The sequence below is a fragment of the Pseudorca crassidens genome, chromosome 9 (assembly GCF_039906515.1).
Source record: "Pseudorca crassidens isolate mPseCra1 chromosome 9, mPseCra1.hap1, whole genome shotgun sequence".
NCBI classification, from domain to species: Eukaryota; Metazoa; Chordata; class Mammalia; order Artiodactyla; family Delphinidae; genus Pseudorca; species Pseudorca crassidens.
The window spans coordinates 23,848,905-23,871,056 of NC_090304.1; the positions used below are offsets into that span (position 1 = coordinate 23,848,905).

Sequence of the window (22,152 nt, forward strand, 5' to 3'; positions counted from 1 at the left end):
ACAAGTTGATTCTAAAATTTATTTGGAAGTACAAAGCCAGGAAAGACAATCTTGATGGTGAACAAATTTGGAAGACTTTCATTATCATATATCAAGTTATAGTTTGCTGGTATTAAGCAAGGGAAGGACAAACAGGTCAACTGAAAAGGAGAGAGAATACAGAAAAGGACCAAACACACTTGGTTACCTTCTCAATGCTACAGAGAAGTAGTAATCTTTTCAATAATTGAGGCTTAGTCCATTAATTATCCACAAAGGGGAAAAAAAGAGCATCGTGACCTTTACTTCCATATCAAAGACAAAAATCTAATTTCAGATGAATTGCAACCTACATGTGAGAAGTTACAAAGCTTCTGAAGATAACACAGAAGAATAACTTCATGACTCTGGGATAGACAATAATTCCTAGCAGAAAACAAGGAGTACTAACTATAAAGAAAAATACTGATAAATAGGATTTTATTAAAATTCAGAACTTCTGTTCATTAAAAAACACCATCAAGAAAGTTTCAAAGGCAAGGTACAAAGTGGGAAAGGTATTTCAAATAATATATATCCTATAAAAGTCTGTGTATCAGGAAAAAGGAACTACTATAAAACATTTTTAAAAACAGACACAAGACTTCAACAGGTATTTTATCCGATGAGTTACCAGATACCCAAATGGCTGACAGATAAATGAAAACAGTATTCACCATCATTAATTTGCATTTCTCTGACCACAAAGAGTACCACTACACACACCAAGATTCATTAAAATTTAAAACCTAATAATATTAAGAGTTAACAAGAATATGAAGCAACGGGAATTCTTCATACACTGTTGATGGAAGAAAAAAATGGTAGAACCATTTTGGAAAACTATCTGGCAGGATCTACCAAAGCTATAAACCCAGCAATTCTACTTTCAGGTCTATACAACAAAAATATGTACATATAGTCACCCTAAGACACTAACAAAAATGTTCACGAGCACCAAACTGTAAACAACACAAATGCCCAACAGTGAAATGGACACTAGCATATTTATACAGCATACTACAGAATACTATAACGCAATAATAAATAAATGACTGCTTCACACAACTACATGCGTGGTTCACCTCACAGACATTAATGTTGAGCGAAAGAAGTCAGACACTGAAAAATATGTATTTATGTAAAGATCAAAGTTGGCAAAACAAGAACTTCGGTGATAATTTTCAGAATCATGGTTACCCTCAAGGGGGTGAGAATTAGGAAGGGTAAAGGGAGGCTTATGGGATGCAGATAATGTTTATTATTCTGCTTTGGTTGGTTACACAGCTTTCTTCACTTTATAAAACATTGCAGCTACACTCCGTGTACTGTACTGTAAGTTATAAACAAAAATAGAGCTGATAATAACTCAGGAGTCTATGTGTTAATATTTTACCCCAAAGGACCTTAAAATAAATCACAAGTAGAAAAAAAATAGCTGACGTTTATAAATCTATTGTATGTCAGACCCTGAATGTCATTCTATGAACATCTAAATGGGTTAACTAGCTAACCCTAATGGCTTCCTACTAGCTTTGATTCATATCAAAGACTAACTGTCTGAAGAACATTTTCACATATTCTCTTGTCTAAATAAAGTATGATATTTAGCTTAAATTTTTAAAGAAATGCTTCAGAAAATAAATGAAAACAGGTTAACAAGGACTTCATAAGTCTTATGTCTGATGCTACAAATAATTAAGTTTAAATTTTACCTAAAAGATCCTCCTTGGTATTCTTCAGGTAACAATTTTCCATCTCTAGCTTTCTTTGATAGAGCCTGAGAAAAATACAAACAGAGCATGACAACCAACACTACATTATATGGCTGATTTTGTCACTTAAAAATATGTTTATAGGGTACACTCTCATCTTTGATATGCCTTGACCTGACTTTATAAGAGACTATATATACATACGTGTGTGTATATATATATATATATATATTTTTAATTATATACATAAAATTTTCTCTAACACACTTAAAAAAATGAGTAAGTTAGAGCACAGATAATCCAAGAAGCTATACACATGTGAATCAGAACTCTAGAAAAATCATTTCCCTTTAAAAATTCTTCAAATATTGGAATTACCTTGTACACTGTGCAGAATGTTTCAGTGGTTTTTATATATACAGTGAAATTTTCCATTTTGCCTATAAAATTTTTTCTTGTAAGACAAAGTATTAGAAGAGCCTTTCTTGTTATTCTAGTAGCTTTTAAATAAATTATTCAACGGCAACAATCTCACAACCAAGGCATCGATTTTCATTTCAGTGTTTGCTTCTTTTTCACCCATAACATATATATAACTTCAAACAGTTGTTAAAAAAACAGAGAATTTTATAGTTACTTTTCAGTATTATATGCATCTTCTGTATTGTTAGTCTTTGCAACTGATTTTTAAATGTCTGTTTAACATTCTAAATACTGCACCTGCCACAATTTAGTCATTTTCCTAGTGCTGTAATTTGGTTCATTTGTTTCTTTTGAATTCCTTCATATAAGTTCTCAGAAATGGAATTACAAAGCCCTAGAAAATGAACTTTTTTTTTTGGTTCTTGATCCTATAGCTAAAACATTTCCTGTGAGCTAGTCTACCCTGCTACAAGGAATGTAAAAATGCAGTAATTTCACTACACCCTTGACAAAACTGATGTCTAAAACCTTACAGAGGGAAAGACAGATAACACTCTGAGAGCTATATGAGGAAAAGTAGTTGAATTTCCCTCTACTTGGAATTAACCACACATCTTAATTTTTATTTTTCAATGCTTCAAAAGCAAGGGGACAGAGACTGAGTCTTTACATACGAAAAATTAATGAAGAATTACTTTATGAGGGGGACAATAGAGATAAGCTACTGTCATTGGGTAGATGATATAAATCTGGGGTTTACTTAATATTCTATATTGTATAGCTAACAAAAGGTACAATTACAATCCCCACTGAAAACTACTTAATTTTGAACCATAGATGATTTAATTTTTGAAAAATAAAACATTCTTTAAAAATCAAAAAAACGATCTCAACATATCACTGTGACTTACTGCCAAATGAATCAATTACAGATTTATATTATTTGGACATAGTTACTTACAAAACTATTTAGATCCAGAATGAAAAAAATAAGAGATGAATTTAGACTTGTATAGTCCTTGGAATATTAGAAGTAGAGAGGACAATCTACAAATGCATTTCTCCTGCCTTAAGCAATATAATAACTTCACATGATCTGAACAAGCACGTATCACATGAACTTTAAAAGGCATTTCTCTAAAGGCAGATGATCATAACACATCCTGATGAGTTACCAGGCTACAACAAATAAAAAACATATTCATTAAAAAAAAAAAAAAAACAGATGATAAGCACACGTAATAAATACACTTTAAGAAAATCTCTATAGACCCAAAACATCAGCAGGATATTCCTGTCAACGAATTCCTAAGAGTGTGGAATAAGAATAGATTCTGATGAGGATCATTGGTTTTGAAAGTAACTAATTCTCACTGGTATTTCCCGGGAGTGTGAATGTAAAAATCAAAGCTCATGTTTCCTGAACCATCCAGTTGACAAGACATAATACAAGCTGACTAGCAAATACTTCTAAAATATATCACATGCCTTACTAATTTATTCAACAAATTTACTGGGTACTAAGGAGCTAAACTTTGCCTCTGCCTCTTAAAACTGTTGAAGCTGGCCTACTGCCTGCGTTCCGCCTATTCAATGTGATGTTTTTGGTGAGAGCTGACTCTTCCATATAGGACCCCAGGAAAAGGAAAGCGTTTTCGCTTCTGGAATACCAAGTACTTCTAGTGGTCTCGACTGTAGAGAGGAAATGAATAAACTTTTAAGAATAAAATGCTGTGAAAAGTGAGGTCTGTCCATTACCACTTTGATAGAAATATAGTTTCAGCTTTAATTTTAAAATTTATCTAAAATACCATCTCTAGAGTTGCATTATAGACTTTGGGAAACAAAGCAGCCAACTTGAACACAGCTGGCCTTAACTTGTACACATGTTATTTCTGAATTTTTAAATGTTAAATGTTCTTAAAATGGGTTGTACCAGTATAAAAGCTTAAAAGTCTATATACGTAATTGATAAGCACTTGGAAATACCAAAAATATACATTACGTGCATGCACACACACGTATCTCACAGCGTGGCAGATTATGCTAACCTACCTTCACAGAGTCAGCAATCTCTGGCAGACCCTTAGCAGCAGCATCTTTGATGACTGGTGTAATTAACCCTTTATCTGTTGCCACAGCCACTGAAATGTCAATAAAGGGCAGTTGCTTTGGGCTCTCTCCATCCCAGCTTACATTAACACTCGGCATTTGCTAGAAAGCAAAAGTAGAGAAAAATGTTGCTAAAGAAGTGGCTTTAGACCAAGGTTGTTATGGAAAAATAACTAACATTATTATGTAGTTTTGAAAGGGAATACAGCTAGACTGAAGGAAATAAATAAAACTTCGATTTGAAAAAAGTGGTTTGGACCTCTATATTAAATATCTTTTATGTTTGGGAAGAATAATTAAACATACCATCCTTTTTGAAGCAAGCCTGAGGAAATTCTGATGATGTACACATGTTTTGATCTCTTTATATCATGGTTAAGAAAAGGGCTTCCTTTGTTAAACCTAATTGCTAGGAAGTATTTAACGTTTGTTAACCTTCCTGTCTCATATGATGACCGACATGATCTTGAGGAGAAGAGGGGAGGGCAGAGGGGTAGTGACATCCAACCACATTACTTCTATGGCATGAGGAAGCCTGACTTTCTAGTGCAGCCCTGGGAAATATTAGCAGGCCCTTAATAAACGACTTCCCTATTTAAGAGAGATTTCCTAGGCTTCATAAACATATGCTATATACTATATATGAGCATGTATATATTTAATATACATACAACTACACTGAGGATGAAAAAAACCGGGAGATGACTAAATGCCTGGAAACAGTATGTATTGATAATGTTGCCAGACATCACTGGAGAAAATGATGCTGAAAAACAGATATCAAAAACTAATTTCTCTTCTCAAAAATTCATTGCTTTCTGCAGAGTGAGACCCAAGCCTCCCAGCATGTCATTTAAGCATGGCAATCCACAATTTGATTCCATCCAATCTAATTTTACTCCTGACCACTCCCCTAAGATGAATTTCCACTTTACTCAGCCTTCTCATTCTTATGCTACACTCATTTCTATTTCACCATCGTTCAACTGCAATTTTCACTTCTTCTTTCAAGGCTCAACTCTTTCATTCAACAATGCCACTGTGTCAAAATAATAAAGTCCCAATCTCCCAGAAGATTTTAAATTCTTCATGGACAATGAAGTAAAAGAAGAAAACAAAACAAAACAAACAAACCCTCACAAATGAAGAACGTCTGGCAAATAAATTTAATTAGAAAGTTATGTAACAAAAACCTCTAGGATAAAGCCTAGGTTGTATTCAAAGGAAAATTCATCTTAAACTTTCTTATTAATAAAAAATAATTATAAGGAATTACACATTCAAATTTTCTAACAAGATATTTCTAACCAAAATAAACCTAGGGAAAAGAAGGAGGGAACACATAATGAAACAATGTAAAAGGAGTGATAAAGCAAATATGCAATAATAAAAGTGAGACAGTTCAGAATAAACCCAGGCATTGAGGACATTAAAATAATTATAAGAAACAAATTCAAATAACTCTAGGCTAATAAGTTTGGAAATCCAGGTGAGATGAATGATTTCCTGGGAATATGTAAATTTCTAAAATTGATTCAAGAAAAAGCTGAAAACCAAACAGCTTGATAATTATAGGGGAAAAAAATGGGAAAGCTGCCAAGGCCCCTTCCTTAAAATAGCACTAGGCTCCGATAGTTTTACTGGTGAATTCTATAAAACTTCAAGAAATACAAATCTTTGTAATACTGAAACAAGCACAGAGAAAGGAAAGGGAAAAACACAACCAAATTCATTTTATGAAGCAAATGATTTAGAAAAAAGAAAAGTCTGAAAAAGCAAGCACACAATTTAAATTACAATTACTTATGGTTTCTGATACAAAATTATAAAATGAAATCTTAACAAATAGTTAATGGACCACTAGAGACTCACTTGAAGAAGGCAAGAATGATTCATAATTAGAAGATTGTTAATATAAATCAAAATATTATTTGGTCCAAAGAGAAAAAACATACGAACACTGAGATACCAAACGACTGAAAAGGCATGCCTTTAAAATTCTCTATAGTTGTACTCTCCAAGAACTAAAAATAAACTCCTTATAAAAATACTTTAAATACAGCATTTAGTAAGCAGTGATGCAGAAAATAGCGTAGTTATAGAAAGAAGGCATGACAGCAAATGGTGCTGAGCAGGGATTCAGGAAGCCTGGGCTTTGGATTTACATCTCCAGTCGGACACCTCGCTGAACTGCAGGCTCTGACGTTCACCTGCCTTCCTGCCACCCCACTGGGACACTATGAGGTTTCCTGAACTTAATTTGTCCAAAACTGAAGTCTAGATTCCCTGCCTCAAACCTGCTCCTCTCCCAGTCTTAGCACATGGGAAATTCCATTCCTTCCACTGCTTGGACCAAAACCCTTGTCCTTCTTTCTCTCACATTCCACATCCAATCCACCAGCAAACCCTGGTGGTTCTGCCTTTGAAACGTAACCACTTCCACCCTTGCCTCTCCGCAAGCTGTGTTCCACACAACCGCCGCAGCAGGCTCTCCTTTTTCTTTTTAAAGTTTTAAGTCAGATCATGTTAATCCTTCGCTCAAAACCCTCCAAAGACTTCCTTCTCATTTGTCATAAAATTCCTCCTCCTTCCCATGGTCACCAAGGCCTCGTGTACTTCGGGACCCCCTTAGCCCCTCTCCCTCTTCTTTTATGTTTAATCTCATCTCTTACCCTCCTAGTCTCACTAATTCCACTCCAGGCACACTTCATCCCCAGCACCATGTCTCTGGGTGACACGATCCACTCCTCACAGCCTCTGTGTTTGCTGTTCCCTCTGCCTGGAGCATCTTCTACCACATCTCTACATGGTTTTCTCCCTCTCTTTCCACAGGACTTGTCTCAATTATCATCCTGCCAGAGAAGCCTTCCTTGGCTAACTTTTGAAAATAACACCTCTAGTTCTTCTGTTCCCTTAACCTGCTTTCTTTTTCTCCTCAGCACTTTCACTATCTGACATATATATTTGTTTGCCTCTCCCAACTAGAATATAAGCCCCATGAGAGCAGAAAACATGTAGGCTTTTGCTCACTATTATATCTCTAGTATTTAGCACATGCTAGGGGATCAATTAGTATTTGTAGAATAAATGGTCTTTATTCTGCTGTAATTAGTTGGAAGCCTTTGTGATTCTCAGTTTCTCCATCTGCAAAACTGAGTGAGATTAAATAACAGAATATTTTTAGCATTAAAATTGTAAAATTTTTGTCACTTAAAAATAAGAGTTCTATTTATTATCTAAAATCCCAAATGTGAGACTACTTTGGAAGCCAAAATTATTTGGGGTTTGCTACTTACTTTAAGGGTAACAGCTGCTGCCTTGATGATAAAATCGTTTACTGATACTTTGATGTCATCTGAAAGAAAAACAAGTGTATTAAAATTAATGTTCATAATAAAACTTTTAAATTAACCATTATGATTTCAAACTTTTAAATTATGGACTGCACTGACAAACAATGATAAAAAATATTACAGGTTTTGTTCGCTTAGTCATGGTTCCTCTGAGTAGAAAAACTTGCATTATATGAGGTCCTGGATTAATATTAACCATGAATATAAAAGTTTTCTCCTGATCCTGATTTACAGTTCTTTTAAACTGCTCAGATAGCATACACAAGAACTTAAAAGACACATGACAACCATAATCAGAGAGAAAAGATCCAAGTCCCATGTCTTGAAAAAGACAAATGGTCTGTCCATGGCATATATAGTCAGGAAGTTTACAAGATGATTCATTTTTTTCCCACATCCTTTTCAAATGTCCGTATTCTGTGTATTCTTTATAATACATGGATTATATTAGAACAGTGGTAGCTGTAGTCACTTTAAAGGAACAAATTTTAAATAGCGTTCAGAGCAGGGATGTTCAGAAATTTCTTTTTACTAACAAAGTGTACAATCAAAAAATTTAAGATCACTGCATTAAATAAGAGCTGCTTTTTAACTTAACAAAACAGGATACAGCAAATGCCAAAGATGAAGCAATGCTGGCGTGGGTCTTAATGCAATGAATAAAATGAGGTTCTCTGTCTAGTTTTATGGTGAATCCATTTAAATCAATTTCCTTCCAGTATAATGTTTTAAGATAAAGCTGGGGTCCCCTCCCTTCCCAAAGAGCTGATCTTAATGAAGCATTTGGTTTATACCTCTGCTTTTCCCAGTGCGTATGAAAGTGTTGAAAATGTAAACTACATTTGATTCTTTATTGCAACGGCTTCTATAAAAAGACTTTAAGATGGTATCTAGTCAGTTGATGGTATGTGGTAGGATACACAAATCCTGTTACTCTACTATGATGGAATTTTACATGAATGATATCTCATTCCAAAGGCATGCTAAGATTTCAGAAAGGGATTAGATGTATTACCATAAACCTAAATACTGTCAAACTGTCATGGTAACTGTCAGCTGCTCTTCTAATACACAGCTCTTACAATTCAGATTTCCTGAAACACAAGCATTTTTGTTTGTTTAAAACTCCTCTGGGAGCAGAAAAACAAACGGATTTCCAGTGCTTAGAGACTTAATGATACCCACATACAGAAAATTTGGTCTGCATAAATTCAAATATGCAGACAGAATATTTTATGAACACACTCTGCTTACCTCTCATGCCTCCCTCTGCCTCCTTCTCACTTTACCTACTATCCATAGGTGTCCACAGTGAAGACTTCCCAAACCATTCACCAGCTGATGGTTTCCAAATCTACTGCCCAAGTCCATAGGCCTCACTTAAAATTCCCTGCCCTCATCATACTCCTACATTTGACCACTTTCTTCATCTTGAAACATGTTCTCTTTCTGATTTCTGTGTCACAGACTCTCCTGGTTTTATTCCACTCTCTGCTTACTTACTTTCAGTCCCTTTCTCTCCATGTTGACATCTCGCCAGGTGAGAACTTTCAGTTTGATACCATTTATATGATAATGATTCCTCCAAATTCTATCTTGAATCCTGGTGTATCTGGAGCTTCAGACTCATACACCCTCTTTCTCACATGACATTTTCTACTTACGTGTCTGATAGGCATCTCAAATCTAATATGTGCAAAGGATATTTTTTTCAAGTTCCTTTATTTTAAAATAAAATTTAAAACTTACAGAAAAGTTTTTTTTGCTTTTTTTTTTGTGGACATTTTCAAACATACAGAAAGACCATTGGTAACATTTATTAAGAAGAGAGTAGGAAATACATTGTGAGGGAATATCAAATATTCTCCTTTGCATACTGTTACAAAACAAAGTGTGGAACATACTTATAGAATGTTATATACTATAACCTTTAATGTGGGCCCTTTGAAGACTCATCAAAAAATCCCTAATTGAAAGGACATACCAAACCTGGTCCATGTAAAGATACTACACTAATCCATACCTCCAATGAAATAGTACTGTTTCCTGCCTCATGAGAGGAAGGAATCAGGAAAATTATTCCCACAATAACCTCTATATCATAACTAGCAAGTATGATTTGAAACCTGTAAGGGGAGCTTTCAGGGTTAACTTTTTGAACATTGATCACTCTGTCTAAAACAGCTTTCCACTTAGTTCCTTGGACTATTAAAATCTGTCAGGTTTGAAAGCCTGTACCTATACGGATTTTTCAGTTCTGCTTTCACTTAGGATGCAGAAAGCCACAAGAGAAAGTTGTGCCCATCCAAATAGGGTGGGAGGAAAAGCAACATAAACTACAAAATCATAACTTTCTTGAGCTTATTAGGGAGCTGAGGTTACATCTAAGCGTTACAATTATGTCTAACATTTATAATTAGAGTTCCAAGGAGAAAACACATGAAGCAGAAGATATAGTTAAAAATAACTGTATCTGGGAGTTTTCCAAAATTAATGAAAGACAACAAACCACAAATCCAAGAAGCTGAGAGAAACCCAGACAGGATAAATGCAATAGGGAAAAAACAAAAAACAAAAAATGTTAGGCATATAATAGTCAAGCTGCTATTGGAGAAAATCTTGAAGGCAACCAGAGAGAAAGAAAACATTATATACAGGGAAACACAGATTAAGAATGGCAGCAGATATTCTGCAAGTCAGAAGATAATGGAATGGTATCTTTAAGTAAAAATACTGGGGGGAAAAAACTTATTTACTCAAAATTTTATACCCAGCAAAAGTATCTTTCAAAAATGAAGGAGACACACCCATTAGAATGACGACTATCAAAATCACAGAAATAACAAGTGTTAGTGAGGATACAGAGCAACTGGGACCCTGATTTGCATTGATGATAAGAATGTAAAATGATGCAGCCACAACAGAAAACAGTATGTGAGTTCCTCAAAAAGTTAGAGTTAGAATTACCATATGATTCAGCAGTAACACTTCTGGGGATACAACCACAAGATCTGAAAGTAGAGATGCAAAGAGATATTTGTACATCCATGTTCACAGAAGCATATTCATAAAAATCAAAAGATGGAAGCAACCAACTGTCCATTGACAGATAAATGAATACATAGAATGTGGAATATACATAAAATGGAATATCATTCAGTCTTAAAATGGATGAAAATTCTAACATATGCTCATTGTGAATGAACCTTGAGAACAATATGCTACGTGAAATAAGCCTGTCACAAAAGGACAAGTACTGTATGAGTCCACTCAAATGAGATACAGAGTGGTCAAATTCACACAGAGAGTACAATAGTGGCTGCTCGAGGCTGAGGGGAAAGGGGAACAGGGAGTTACTGTTTAACAGGTATAGTGCTTCAGTTTTACACAATGAAGAGTTTTGTGAATATGCATGGTGGCAATGGCTGCACAACAATATGAATGTACTTAATACCACAGAACTGTATATGTAAAAATGGTTAAGATGGTAAATTTTATGTTATGTATATTTCACCAGAATTCATAATTCAAGGGATGGAAAAAAATGAAGGAGAAATAGACTTTTCCAGACAAAAACTGAAAGAATTTTTTGCCAGCCAACCTGTACCACAAGAAACATTAAGAAAGTTCTTCAGGCAGAAGTATGATAGCAGATAGCTAGCACTCTGGTTCTGTACAAAGAAATGAAGAATGATGAAACTGGTAAAAATACATACAAGTATAAAAAGACATTTTTCCCCTCATTTTTAAAACTTTAAAATATAGTTGATTTGCTAAAGTAAAAAAAAATTATACATATATTCTGCTGACATCATATGTAGAAGTAAAGCATAAGAATAACAGCATAAAGGATGAGGGAGGGAATACAGGCATACTGTAAGGTGCTTACATTATACATGAGGTGGTGCAATAAAAATATGAAGGTAGATGTGATAAAGAATTATACTGTAAACCCTAAAGGAACCACAAAAATAAACAAACATGAATAAATAAATAATGAGAGAGGAGAGAGAGTAAAAAGAAATAAAATGGAATCATAAATAATCCAAAATGAGATAAGAAACAGGAAAAACAGGAAGAATGATGGGACAAAAACAAAGGACAATAAATGGTACAAAAGAAAATTTTACAAAGGAACAACAAAGAACAAATCATTAAATGTGAAGAGTTTAAATCTTAATAAAAAGAAACCACAGGATTGGATTAAAAAAGTGAGAACCAATTATATGCTGTCTGCAAGGAACCATCTAAATACAGGCATACCTCATTTTATCGTGCTTTGCTTTACTGCCCTTTGCAGATATTGTGATGGGGTTTTTTTGTTTTTGTTTTTTTTAACAAATTGAAGGTTTGTGGCAACGCTGCTTCAAGGAAGTCTACTGGTGCCATTTTCCCAACAGCATTTGCTCGCTTCATGTCTCTGTGTCATATTTTGGTGATCCTCTCAATATTTCAAACTTTTTCATTATTACTATATTTGTTATGGTGATCTGAGATCAGTGATCTTTGATGTTACTATTGTAATTGTTTTGGGGTGCCACGAACCACACACATAGAAGGTGAACTTAATTGATAAATATTTGCGTGTGTTCTGACTGCTCCACTGACTGGCTGTTCCCCTGTCTCTCTCCCTTTCCTCAGGTCTCTTTATTCCCTGAGATTCAACAATGTTGAAATTAGGCCAATTAATAACCATACAATGGCCTCTAAGTGTTCAAGTGAAAGGAAGAGTCACACATCTCTCACTTTAAATCAAGAGCAAAAAGTGATCAAGCTTCGTGAGGAAGGCATGTTGAAAGACAAGGTAGGCCGAAAGCTAGGCCTCTAGTGCTGAACAATTAGCCAAGTTGCAAATGAATGCAAAGGAAAAGTTCTTGAAGGAAATTAAAAGTGCTGCTCCAGAGAACACATGAATGATAACAAAGCAAAACAGCCCTACTGCTGATAGGAAGGAAGTCTGAGTAGTCTGGATAGAAGATCAAACCAGCCACAACATTCCCTTAAGCCAAAGCCCGATGCAGAGCGAGGCCCTAACTCTTCGATTCTGTGAAGGCTGAGAGAGGTGAGGAAGCTGCAGAGGAAAGTTTGAAGCCAGCAGAGGTTGGTTCATGAGGTTTAAGGAAAGAGCCATCTCTATAACATAGAAGTGCAGGGTGAAGCAGTAAGTGCTGATGTAGAAGCTGTAACAAGTTATCCAGAGGATCTAGCTAAGAACATTAAGGAAGATGGCTACATTAAACCACAGATTTTCAATGTAGATGAAACAGCCTTCTATTGAAAGATGTCATCTAGGACTTCATAGCTAGAGAAAGTCAGTGCTGGCCTCAAAACTTCAAAGGATAGGCTGACTCTCCGGTTAGGCAGCTGGTGACTTTAAGTTGAAGCCAGGGCTCATTTACCATTCCGAAAATCCTAGGGCCCTTAAGAATTATGCTAAATCTACTCTGTCTGTGCTCTATATATAAATGGAACAAAAAAGCCTGTATAACAGCATACAGTTTACATACTGTTTACAAAACAGTTTACTGAATATTTTAAGCTCCCTGTGGAGACCTACTGCTCAGAAAAAAAGATTCATCTTAAAATATGATTGCTCGCTGACAATGCACCACATCACCCAAGAGCTCTGACGGAGATGTACAACAAGATTAATGTTGTTTTCATGCCTGCTAACAATCCATTATGCAGCCCGTGGATCAAACATAATTTCGACTTTCAAGTCCTTGTAAGAAATACATTTCATAAAGCTATAGCTGCCATATATAGTGATTCCTCTGATGGACTTGGGCAAAGTAGGTTGAAAAACTTTGGAAAGGATTCACTATTCTAGCTGCCATTAAGAACATTTGTAATTCATGGAAAGAGGTCAAAATATCAACATTAGCAGGAGTTTGGAAGTTGATTCCAATCCTCATGAATGACTTTGAGGGGTTCAAGACTTCAGTGGAGGAAATAACTGCAGATGTGGAAGAAACAGCAAGAAAACTAGAATTAGAAGTAGAACCTGAAGATATGATTGAATTGCTGTAATCTCATGATAAAACTTGAACAGATGAGGAGTTGCTTCTTACTGATAAGGAAGGAAAGTGGTTTCTTGAGATGGAATCTACTGGTGAAGATGCTGTGAAGACTGTAGAAATGACAACAAAGGATTCAGAATATTACATAAACTTAGTTGATAAGCAGCAGCAGGGTTTGAGAAGATTGACTCCGCTTTTGAAAGAAGCTCCACTGTGGACAAAATCCTATCAAACAGCATCGCTGCTACATAGAGTCGTTTGTGAGAGGAGAGTCAGTCAATCAATGTAGCAAACTTCACTGCTGTCTTATTCTTTTAAAAATGCCCACAAGCACCCCACCCTTCAGCAACTCCCACCCTGATCAGTCCACAGCACTCAACATCAAGGCAAGACCCTCCACCAGCTGAAGGCTCAGATGGTGGTTAGCATTTTTAGCAATAAAGTATTGTTAGACATAATGCTACAGCACACTTAACGGACTATAGTATAGTGTAACATTACTTTTATATGCACGGGAAACCCCCCCCCCCAAAAGTGTGACTTGCTTTATTGAAATATTTGCTTTATTGTGGTGGTCTGGAACTGAACTCATGATATCTGTGAGGCATAAAGATACACATACATTCAGAGTAAAAAGATCTAAAAAGACATAATATAAAAACACTAACCAGAGAAATCTGGAATGCCTATACAAATATCAGGCAAAGGAGGTTTGAGGATAAGGAATATTATACCAGGAACAGACAGGACATAACATGATGGGTCTATTCACCAAGAAAACATAAAAATCCTAAATGTGTATACGCCTAATAACAGACCTTCAAAATACATGAAGCAAAAACTGATAAAAACTAAGAGGGGAAACAGAGAAATTTACAATTATAATTAAGGATTTTAACGCTTGTCTTTCAAGAATTAATAAAACAAAGAGACAGGAAATCAGTAAGTTTACAGAAGGTAAGAACAATAGTATCAACCAACTTCACCTAACCAACATTCATAAAACACTCCTCAAAAGTAGGACACACATTCTTTTCAAGGACACTAACCTTTGTGCTCCATTGCCTGTGCTTAGTTGTGCTGGCTCTGCATCTTTGTAAAAGAATATTGCCTATAGCCTGAAATATACATAATAGCCCTTTCTCAATGCTCTGCAGGCAGAGGCTTGAACTTTAAAGGTGTAACACTTTTCCATTCCCATAGAGATAAAAAGTTGCAGAGCAGAAAGCAATTGCCTTGTTGGAGGTTTACAGGAACATTGTGACCAGACCCACCCTGGCACTGTAGAACAAAGGATTCCAGCACCAAAAACACTGCAACAACCAGTCACATCCCCTACCCTTTTAGTATAAAAGAAGCCTGAATTCTAACTCGGGTAAGATGGTTCTTTGGGACACAGTCTGCCATCTTCTTGGTCTGCTGACTTTCTGAATAAAGTGCTATTACTTGCCCTAACATCTCGTCTCTCAATTTATTGGCCTGTTGTGCAGTGAGCAGTATGAGCTTGGACCAGGTAACATTATGACTATAAAATAAATCTCAACAAACTTAAAAAGATTTAAATCATACAAAGTGTCTCCTCTAAACACAGTGGAGTTAAACTAGAAATCATAAAAGAAAGAAAACTGAAAAGTCCCTAAATATTTGGAAATTAAACTTATACTTCTAAATAACTGATTAATCAAAAAAGAAATCACAAGGGAAATTCGAAAACATCTTGAACTGAGTAGGAAGGAAAATAAAACATGCCAAAATTTATGGGATACAGCTGAAGCACTGCTTAAAGGGAACTTAAAATTAAAAGTATCATATGCTTACATTAGAAATAAAGTTTATTATATTATATTGACATCGATTTTCACCTTAAGAAACTAGGGAAAAAAAGGGCAAATTAAACCCAAAGCAAATAGAAAAAATGAAATAATAAAGATGAGAGTAAAAATCAATAAAAACAAAATTATAGAAATAGAAAAAGTTAGTAAAATCAAATAACTGATTCTTTAAAGAGATCGATAAAATTGATAAACCTCTAGCCAGACTGACCAAGAAAGTTAGAAGACAAATTACTAATATAAAAAATGGTAATCTCATCTCCTTTACAGTCATCCCTCCGTATCCGAGGGGAACTGGTTTCAGGACATGCCTTGGATACCAAAATCCGAGAATGTTCAAGTCCCTTGCATGAAATGGTGTAGTATTTGCATATAACCTACATGCATCCTCCCGTAAACTTTAAATCTCTAGAATACTAGTAATAGTTAATACGATGTAAATGCTATGTAAATATTTACCAGTGCATGGCAAATTCAAGTTCTGCTTTTTGGAGCTTTCAGGAATTAAAAAAAAATATGGTTGGTTTAATTCACAGATGCAGAAGCTGTGAATATGAATGGCCAACTGTATACACAGATGTTAAAAGTATAATAAGGTAATACGATCAACTTAATGCCAATAAATTTGATAACTTAGAAGACATAAACAAATTCCTTGAAAAACACAAACTACCAAAGGTCATTCAGGAAAAAATAATAACTCTTAATCTATTTTAAAAGTTGAATTTGTAGTTAAAAATCCCCATAAAGAAAATGGCATTCCTAAAAAGCTTCATTGGTAAATTCTACCGAACAATTAAAAAACAAGTAAAACCAATTCTACTCAAACTCTTCCAGAAAATAAAGGAGTAAGAAACATTTCCCAACTTATTCTGTGATAACAAACCCAGTAAAAAAAAACTCAATAAAAGAAAAACGACAGACTAGTATTTCTCATGTGCACAGGTGTAAAGATTCTTAGCTAAATTTTAGAAAATGGGATCAAGCAATATATGAGAAAAGTTTTAATGATTAAATGAATTTTAATCTCACTCACTAATGAGGAATCACTCATGTAAACAAAGGTGATTCAACATGAAATCAACCAATGTAATTCATCATATTAACAAGGAAAGAAAAGATTACTTCAAAAGATACAGAAAAAGTATTTGAAAAAACTTAACATCCATTCATGCTTAAAATTCTTGGCAAATTAGGAATACAAATTTCTTCAACATGAAGAAGAGAATCTTCCAAAAAATCAACAGCTAATGTTAAAGACTGAATGCCTTCCCCCAAGATCAAGAACAAGGCAAGAATGTTTGCTTTTATCACATACTGATCACTGTAACAGAGGTCCTAGACTGTGCAATAAGGCAAGAAAATGAAATAAAGCCATACAGATTGGAAAGAAAAAAATAAAACATCAGATCATTCTAAAAATTTATATGTCTCTCAGCAACCTTAGTTTTAATAGATTTGGAGAAGGAACATTACAAATTTAATAACATGAAAGTACATTTTGAAGAGGAACTGAAAGTTAAAATGTATAAAGAGTGATATCTAAGATATATTTACAATCTAAGACATTCTTAAATCAGTTTTGGATTTTATACTTTCTAAAATGTTAAGAACTGCTTCTTCAGATATCGTACCAAAAAGTATGACGTATTCAATACTATATAACCAATTTATTATAGGAAAAGAGAACCAATTCTCTTCTAGGGCTAAAATATGCCCAGATGATGAAATTGATGGAAAAAGCTACACAATGTACATTTCATAAATAAAAGATCTCATAATAGTTTAGCATGTGTATTACATTAAATAAACTCAACTTTACTAACCTCTGACCAGATTTTGCCTAACTTTTAAAACAGCTCCAAGGTCACAGTCAGTAGTAGCATATGCATGAGGTACAGTACGTTTAGATTCAGTTAACCTCTTGGCAATAACTCTTCTAATATTGCTAGTAGGGATTTCAGTGAACGTGCCCTGCAAAGAATAACATGTCCGTTAAACAAATAAATAGAATTGGAAAAAACAAGCAAACAAACTGTAACTGAAATCCAGTCTCAATGACCTAACTTATGAAAATAAAAATTAATACAGTAAAACTGTTATGAAAAATTCTTAGTATAAGAAGAAATATAAGAAATCTGAGGAATTTTAACTTTATAGTATATGACTGTAGAAAAAAGCAGAAAAATTCATGTTTCAGTTGTGAATGGAACATCTATGTTACCATGTTTAAGATGATTAAAAAGAAATGTACCAAATCATGAATTAACCCCTCATGGGTGTGCTTATTGAGATATCACCTACAAGCCTGTAAGTAGCTTCTGTTACAAACATCACTTCTTAATAAAACTCAAAGCAATCAATAAATCAACAACTACAGGCAATTTTTACTTGTAAAAATGGCATACATGAGAAAAAGGTAATTCAAAATACTAGATAATCTGCCAAATTATTTCTATTTTGGTTTGTAATTAAAAATAAAAAATCACATGAGCATCTTATTTCCAAGAAACTCATAAAGTATGAATGGGATAATAAAATCTTCCTGTAACTTTACTGTAGCTTTTCCATTCTGTTCCTTGAACCTCTAACAAAAATATGATGGACCTTAAATTATGTCTAATTCCTTCTTTGTCCTTCACTCCATTCTGGGACTGGATTACAATCACTCAGGATAATACAAATCAGCCAAAAGTACAGCTGACTTCTTTTTTTATAAATGCTTTCTGTGGGAATTAAACATCTTATGTTAGCAAAATACTTGATCAAATAAAATAAATGCTGTCTACATACTGTAAGAATTTTAAAGGTTTATCTTTCAAATTTGAATAACTTACTTTTTAAAGAAATAAGATTTGATTACTCATAAACTTTTGTGTATGTAGTCACGAATCATTAATGTACATTTAAAAAATCTGTTTCTCATGAAACTTGTACTGTTTTTAATTCTTTTAAAATACTATATTGGAATATATTTCTCCATCAGAAAAAGCAGTGTAGGTTTATTTATTTATTTTTTTCAGTGCCCATTCAGCTTTATAACAAACCTGATTATCTTGCATTTCTTCTGATGGGAAGCAAATGACATAAAAGGTACTAAGAAAGGGAGACAGAGAGGCAAAATGGAGTAATTTGAAAACAAAAAAGGGCTATTACATGTATCCAAGAAGTAAAGAATGATTAGCTATACAATCTCTATAGTTATTCACAGTAAGACTATCAACTCCCTTAGTCAAAAAATAAAACATATGCACAAAAGGGAGCTGGTATCAGCTACCAATTATTAGTATCACACCCAAGAAAAAAAAGATATGAAAAGTATCACGATTATAGAGCATATACATGGCACTGACATTGTGGAACTTGTGGCAAATTTAAATTGAATCATAATTCTATTTGGAAGTTATTAGCACTGTACACACAAATCTGGTTTATGGAAATGTGCAAAACAAAACATTTAGAGAATTTTTGTCTTCATCACTTTGAGCTACTACGATAATGGACTGGTAAAAGAACTCATGAAACATAGAGCAATGGTTCTTATTTTCTCTCTCGCTTAAATCTGAAAAATAAAAATCTACTCAGATGACATTACCGCTACATTAGGCTGTCCAGGAGTTGATACTGGAGGGATCATTGGCCGGGGATAAGATGGCCTGGCTGTGGCCTGTGGGGGTAAAGACGCTGTGGGAATGGTTGGCGGGGCTGGGGTGGGTCTGGATTCAGTGATCTTGCCCATCTGTTTCAACTGGACCAGTTTGAGAGCATCCCTAGAGATAAGAAGGGAGTTAGATAACCATGATTAGCAACCAGGAATATAAGAACGTTCAGAAAATGGAGGCCAGATGTGAAGGGAAAATAAAGAAATACACTGATGTCAAGGCTACAATGCAAAACGATTTGAGCTAGACAAGAAAATCTTGTCTCTTACCTGTTCTACTGATTCATATTTGTCCAATGGCTACAATATTTGCACATTTTTAAAATAAAACAACAAACAGATTTTATCAAAGTATTGGGTGTAGACAGTTATTTTTTAAAGGAAAATCAGTCTTTTTTTCTGGGGGCAGTGTCTTTTGGTAGATGAGCAATTCATAAATTAAGCTATACCCTCATTCATGGTATTTGTGAAATAATTTTCATATAGCATTCAGAAAGTGTCAAGCTTACTGTACCTATGACTTTCATTAGAATATTTACTAAAGCATTGTTTATCCTGGTACAAATTAGCTTGTTTATGGCCAGGAAATCATACCTCAAATGCTATCAGCACAATCTAATGTAATAAACCTAAGCCATAGCAGCATTTAGAATGAAAAATAACTAAACAAGTAACAGACTTGCCTTTGTATTACTCTGCAAAACAAAGGTGTCTTTGTTTATTACAAGGATATAATTAGACTACTATTCAAACTCTCAATCCATTCGAAGTTACAGTGGTATAAAGTCATGTACTTCCTTAAACAAAACAGTTTTTTCAAAAATTTTAATCTGACAATTCTAAAGTACTTAAAAATGTTTTAAATCTAAAAATTTTTTTAAATGAAAAAGGTTTTACATAGTCTAAAAACAACTTCAGGGTAACACAAATCTAAAGGCAAATTATATTTTTAAAATTTCTTAAACACAGTTAATGATTTGATATTATCACATACTAGGCAGAACTCTGAGATGGCCCCAATATTCCTGTTCCTGGTGTACATACCCCATATAATCTCTCTTGAGTGTGGGTGGGCCTGTGAATATGATGGATGTCACTGCCATGATTAGGTTACATTACATGACAAAGGTGATGGATTTTGTAGACATAATTAAGGTCCCAAAGCAGCTGACACTGAGTTAATCAAAAGGCAAACTATTCTGAAAGGGTCAGACATATCAGATAAGTTCTTTAAAAGGAACAGGGAACTCCTAAAAGAAGAAATTTTAATGGCGATTCTCCTGCTTGCATTGGAGAAGCAAACAGGCATTTATGAACTGTCTATGGAGGTGACCTCGTGGCAAAGACCTGAAGGAGGCCTCCAGGAGGTGACAGCAATCCTTGGATGACAGCAAGCAAGAAAACAGGGCTCAGACTCCTACTACCCCAAGGAACTGAATTCTGCCAACAACCATGTGAACGTGGAAGAGGGCTCCAACCTTCAGATGAGACCCTAGCCCTGGCTGACACCTTGATTTCAGCCTTGTGAGACCATGAGCTGGAAACCCAGTCATGCTGGACCAGGACTTCTGACCCACAGCACTGTTAGATAATAAGTGGGTGTTGTTTTAAGCTACTAAGTTTGTTGCAATTTGTCATGCAGCAATAGAAAATTGACACAGGCAGGAATGCTCTAGCTTGGGGAGGCATCATGGGAGGGATCTCCCAATGTGTACTGGTACATTTTTAAGGAAGGAGAGTCTATGATTTTTATATCAGGTCCAGAAAGGGATACATGAACTTAACATTAAGTGCAAGTAAGTTACTTGTTTCAAAATTAAAGAGCTGACATTTAAGATAAGAGGTCAGACTGACAAAGAAATCTTAAAGGTTGTATCATCCTTGATCTTTAAGTACTGAAAGAGGGAATAGAAGTGGAAAAGTGAGCCTCTTGTGTATGTACTGTGGTTATGTTAATGTAATCTTACACCAGCCATGTGAGGGAGGTATTATTATTCCCACTTTATAAATGAGTAAGTAGGTTCAAAGAGGTTAAATTCCATTTCTAAGTCAGTAGTTCTCAAGCACCTACTCTACTCTAGGTGTTGAAAATATAATGTTAAAACACTTCCCAACAAGGAGTGTTATTCTATAGGAGAGTCATACATTAAGCAAGTAAACAAATGAACAGATAGTGAAGAAAATAAAGCAGAGTAATGAGATTGAGAGTCATGAGTGAGAGGAGGTGTTACTTTAAAACAGGGCGGTCAGGGAAGGACTGAAGAAATAATATTTCTGTGGACGGACATGAAGGAGCAAGTCTCAAGAACAGCTGGGAAAAGCATGTTTCTAGGCAGAGAACAGCAAGTGTAAAGGCAGGGAAATTAGGGCTTCTAAGAACAGAAGGAAGCCCAGCGTAGAAGGAGGGCAGTGAACAAAGTGGAGAGGGTTTAAAGGTGAAGCTGAAGAGGTAGGCAGCTAGGAGCTGCCAGGGCTGGGACCAAACCTGGGTATGGCCAACTCCAAAGCCTGTGTATTTCCTACTACCTTTCTAATACCTGTGTAGAGTATGCCAATTAAACTAGGCAGAGTCGGAACAATTTTTTCTCAGAAGAAAAGGCTAGAATAGAAAGAATTAAATGAGCATATCTCAGATTAACAGCAATTCTGTGATTGAATGAAGAATAGTTATCTACCCAGTCTGAAGTAGCTAAAAGTAGGACCTCCAGACAAAGGCCCTTCACCTACCACACAAAAAGTAACAGGAACATAACTAGAGGCAAGCCTGGTTCTCCAAGGGTGAGCCACAAACCTGATGGTAACGGCAGAAAGACTGAGTGTCCTGGGGAATGAGCTTATGTGCTCTTACGGCTTTTTAACAGCAAGCTTACTCCTATTTGGAAGTTAATTTTAAATTTACTTATGATATTTCTAACCCAAAGCACCATTTTTCCAGTTAATTGTTATAATATTTACATGTGAAGTAAATGACTGCCCTACAATTCCTGGGGATTTATGTCATGAGTCAAAACCTTGGCC

General features: G+C 35.0%; 1 protein-coding gene across 1 annotated transcript in view; it reads right to left on the reverse strand.

Moving 5' to 3' along the window:
* The window catches only part of PDHX (pyruvate dehydrogenase complex component X), a 77,438-nt gene that overhangs the window by 3,654 nt on the left and 51,632 nt on the right, over positions 1 to 22,152 (reverse strand). The window contains exons 6-10 of the mRNA XM_067749448.1: positions 19,069 to 19,243; positions 17,300 to 17,447; positions 7,565 to 7,623; positions 4,212 to 4,370; positions 1,734 to 1,798 (exon numbers count right to left, since the gene is read on the reverse strand). Of these exons, the coding sequence (XP_067605549.1) occupies positions 1,734 to 1,798; positions 4,212 to 4,370; positions 7,565 to 7,623; positions 17,300 to 17,447; positions 19,069 to 19,243 (606 nt within the window). The remainder of the gene's footprint in view (positions 1 to 1,733; positions 1,799 to 4,211; positions 4,371 to 7,564; positions 7,624 to 17,299; positions 17,448 to 19,068; positions 19,244 to 22,152) is intronic.